At 64.9% G+C, this 3288-nt stretch overlaps 1 protein-coding gene across 1 annotated transcript; it reads right to left on the bottom strand.

Annotated features, from left to right (window-relative positions):
• Positions 1–374: 374 nt before the first annotated feature.
• Positions 375–2430, bottom strand: SIX6 (SIX homeobox 6). The gene is made up of 2 exons (XM_049770488.1): positions 1859–2430; positions 375–543 (listed from the first exon to the last, which is right to left on the bottom strand). Exons 1-2 carry the CDS (start codon positions 2428–2430, stop codon positions 375–377), a joined length of 741 nt encoding a protein of 246 aa, XP_049626445.1.
• Positions 2431–3288: the final 858 nt, after the last annotated feature.

Here is a 3288-nt window from a genome sequence, read left to right as displayed (position 1 = left end):
GCAAACGTGATACATATTTCACAGCGTCCTCTCGACAGGAAACGCCCACGGGAAATTCAGGACAGTCGCCCAGCTTGCCTGAGGCATCCTGGCTGCAAAATCCTCGGGAGAAAGCCAAGCCAAGAGGACGTGGACGCCGAGGGTCCAGGCCACGGGGTCCTCTGGTGGCAGGGGGGACGGTCCTAGAGCCGGACGGGGCCTGCCAGCAGTCTGCAGCCCTGTCTCTGGTCCCTCGGCTTCTCGGTCCCGGGTTCGATGGGTCTTTCGCCTTCCCCGGGGCCTTCCCTTCCCTTCGCCCGTCCAGGCTCTTCGGGTGGATCTGTCTTGGCTCGTTTCCTTTTCCCGCTTTTCTCTCGCCCGCCGCGTGGGAAAACTCAGATGTCACACTCGCTGTCGCTGGACGTGATGGAGATGGCCGAGGTGGCCGCCTTGCTGGACAGGCTGGCCGCGGGACTCGCGGCCGTGCCCAGCGCCTCCGGGGTGCTTTCTTCCTCGGCCCGAAGCCCGCGCCCTGAGCCTTGCGACAGAACCTGCTGCTGCAGTCTGCGGGAAGGGGAAGGAAAGGGGCGAGAGTTACGCGTTTGACAGAGCCAGATGGGTCCCTTCTACTCTACTCTGCTCGTCCGCAGGCCTTCAGCTCGCTCTCTCCTCTCTCCTCCCACTCCCCCTCTCACGTTCCTGATGGGACATCTTTGAGACATTTGCAGGATTGTTACATAAAAAAATAAAATAAAAAAAAAAAAAAGGTAGGGTGATCGGGCAAATCAACCTCCGAGGAAAGGACAATCTTTTCAGTCTGTGGGAGTGTCCTCAAGTCCAGTGGGGCCCAAGCTGTCTGCCAGAGCTGTGGATTCTTGGCGAAATGGATTCTTAGCTAAAATGAATTCTTGGTTAACACGTTGAGCTAACAGGCTGCACTTTATATGCCCTGCAACCCGACTACAATCATGTCTGTACTCAGAGTGCTTAAATAAAGATATTACTTAAAAATTTCTTAAACAATGTTGAGTTCAAAAGAGCTCCGAGCTGGGGAATGAAAGCACGAAAGGCCTCCAGCCGACCCACTGGCGACGTGGAGAGCGAGCTGGCTGCGGGTGGGAAGAGAACCGGCCCACTTCCACTTGCTAGGAAGAAAAGAAAGAAAGTCCCTGAGAAAGGGCCTGGGGCGAGGGGTGACCGGGGCTCTCCGAACGACAGCTTCGACGCCGGAAGCTCAGAAACTCGGCCTCAGTGCGCCGGCCAGGCGCTTGCTCGGGCCCAGGCTTCCAAGAATTCGCTTGGAGTCCTGGGGCCCGAAATGCTCCCAAGTCTCGGTGTTTCTTTTCCTCTTTTAATGCAGCCTGTGACCGGAAGCAGCTGCTGGCGAGAGGACCCCGAACCCCAGAGGAGAGAGAGAGACAGAGAGAGAGAGAGAGAGAGAGAGAGAGAGAGAGAGAGAGAGAGAGAGAGAGAGAGAGAGAGAGAGAGAGAGAGAGGGAGGGAGGGAGGGAGAGAGCGCAAAACAGCAAAAGATCTCCTTAGAACCCCCAGAATTAGCAGTAGAGATGAGAGATGCACATCAAAACAGCAGCAAAAGACTCTCCCCACAACTCCCAAATCTAGCAGGAGAGAGAAACACACGCCAAGACCCTAAGACTGTCCCCCTTCGAACCCCCGAAAGCAGCAGGCGCAGGACCCCGCACCCCGAGCGCTCGGAAGGCCAGCGACACGAAGCCTCCGAGCCCCGGGACGGTCCGGGTCCTGGGCGCGCAGGGGCGCCGGGAGCAGGAGCTCCGACGCCGGGCGCCAGCGGCTGCGGGCCGCTCCCTCTCTCTCTCCATCCCTCGGTCCGTCCGCCCCTCGGCCCCTCGGTCCCCACCTGTTCTTGGCGGCGGCGGCGCGGTCGCGCTGGCGGCGGTTCTTGAACCAGTTGCCGACCTGCGTGGGCGTGAGGCCGGTGGCCTGCGCCAGCTCGCGCTTCTTGCCGGGGTTGGGGTAGGGGTCCTGCAGGTACCACTCGCGCAGCAGGTGGCGCGTGCGCTCCTTGAAGCAGTGCGTCTTGTGCTCGCCGTCCCAGATGGTGCGCGGCAGCGGGAACTTCTTGCGCACGCGGTACTTGTCCACCGGCCCGAGCGGGCGGCCGCGCAGCTTCTCGGCCTCCTGGTAGTGCGCCTCGAGCCACAGCGCCTGCAGCTTGGCGTGCGAGTCCTTGGCGAACTTGTGGCCCTCCAGGATGCGGTAGAGCTCGCGGTAGTGGCCGCCGTGGAAGGCCACCACGGCGCGCGCGCGCAGCACCGACTCGTTGCGGTCCAGCGCCTCGCAGGCCGCGGGGGCCACGGGCAGCGACCACAGGAAGCGCCCCAGCCGCTCCACGTCGCCGCTCTCCTCCAGCGTCTCGCACACCCCGGCCACCTGCTGGGGGCTGAAGCTCAGCGTCGGCAGCTGGAACATCGGGGCGCGCGGGGCGGCCCCGGGCGGGGGCTCGCGCTCGGACACAGACGCGCACGGACACGCACGCCCCGCGCCCGCCGCCGTGGACTGCGCGGCTCCTCTCCCGCGGGGACCGGACCGGAGGGGCCTCTGGGGCGGCCGGCGGCCACGCGAGGCTCCGGGGCGGCTGAGACTGGCGGCCAGGCAGGCCGGCGGCGGGCGCGGCGACTGCGGAGGGTGGACCGGCGGCGCGGGCGCCATGGAGACCCCCTGTCACTCAGCCGCGCGCTCTGCCAATCGACGCGGCCGCCTCGGCGCCCGCGGGCCCCCCCGCCCCGCCCCGCCCCGCACCGGGGAGGCGCCCGAGGGCTTCGCGGGACCTGCAAGGGGGGGCGGATGAAGATGCGCGAGTGGTCAAGGGAAAGGGGACCGTCGCGGCCGAAGGGCGCGCAGACCCACCTCCTCCGGGCCGGGCACTCCTTCCCCGTCTCCCCCGCCCCTCCCCAGAAACCCCAGGAATCCACTGGGAGGCGAGGCGCGGGCTCGGGTCCGAGGGTGGGATCAGAGGGGAAGGGGCCAAGGAGAGTTGGAAACAAATAGCATCCTTAAAAAGGGGGAGTCCAGGGGCGGGGAGGGAGGAGCCGGGCCGTGCCATCTCTTCCCAACACCTAAGCCCCCCGCCCCCCGCTCCCTTTCCCTTGGGGGCGCTTGGAAGAGAGCCCGAAGCCCCCCAGAGATCCGGGCTGAGGATCTGTGGGGTTCTCCCCCAGTCTACAGCGCCCCGTCTTCTGGATTCAGAATAGGACCTGGGCCCCTCAGCCCTCGAACTCAGGTGCGAGCGAGGAAGCCACCTCCTCAGCAGGGATCGGTTTCGTCCCC

This window comes from Suncus etruscus, chromosome 3 (genome assembly GCF_024139225.1).
Source record: "Suncus etruscus isolate mSunEtr1 chromosome 3, mSunEtr1.pri.cur, whole genome shotgun sequence".
Lineage (NCBI taxonomy): Eukaryota > Metazoa > Chordata > Mammalia > Eulipotyphla > Soricidae > Suncus > Suncus etruscus.
Note: the sequence above shows the minus strand (reverse complement) of the source record. Positions and strands in the feature narration are given on the sequence as shown.

Bases quoted from the DNA above. Each gene is read 5' to 3' on its own strand.
- SIX6 (XM_049770488.1), bottom strand. From the start codon at position 2,430: ATGTTCCAGCTGCCGACGCTGAGCTTCAGCCCCCAGCAGGTGGCCGGG. The intron at 544-1,858 runs GTGGGGACCGAG...CCCTTCCCGCAG, and splicing joins GCCGCCGCCGCCAAGAACAG to ACTGCAGCAGCAGGTTCTGT.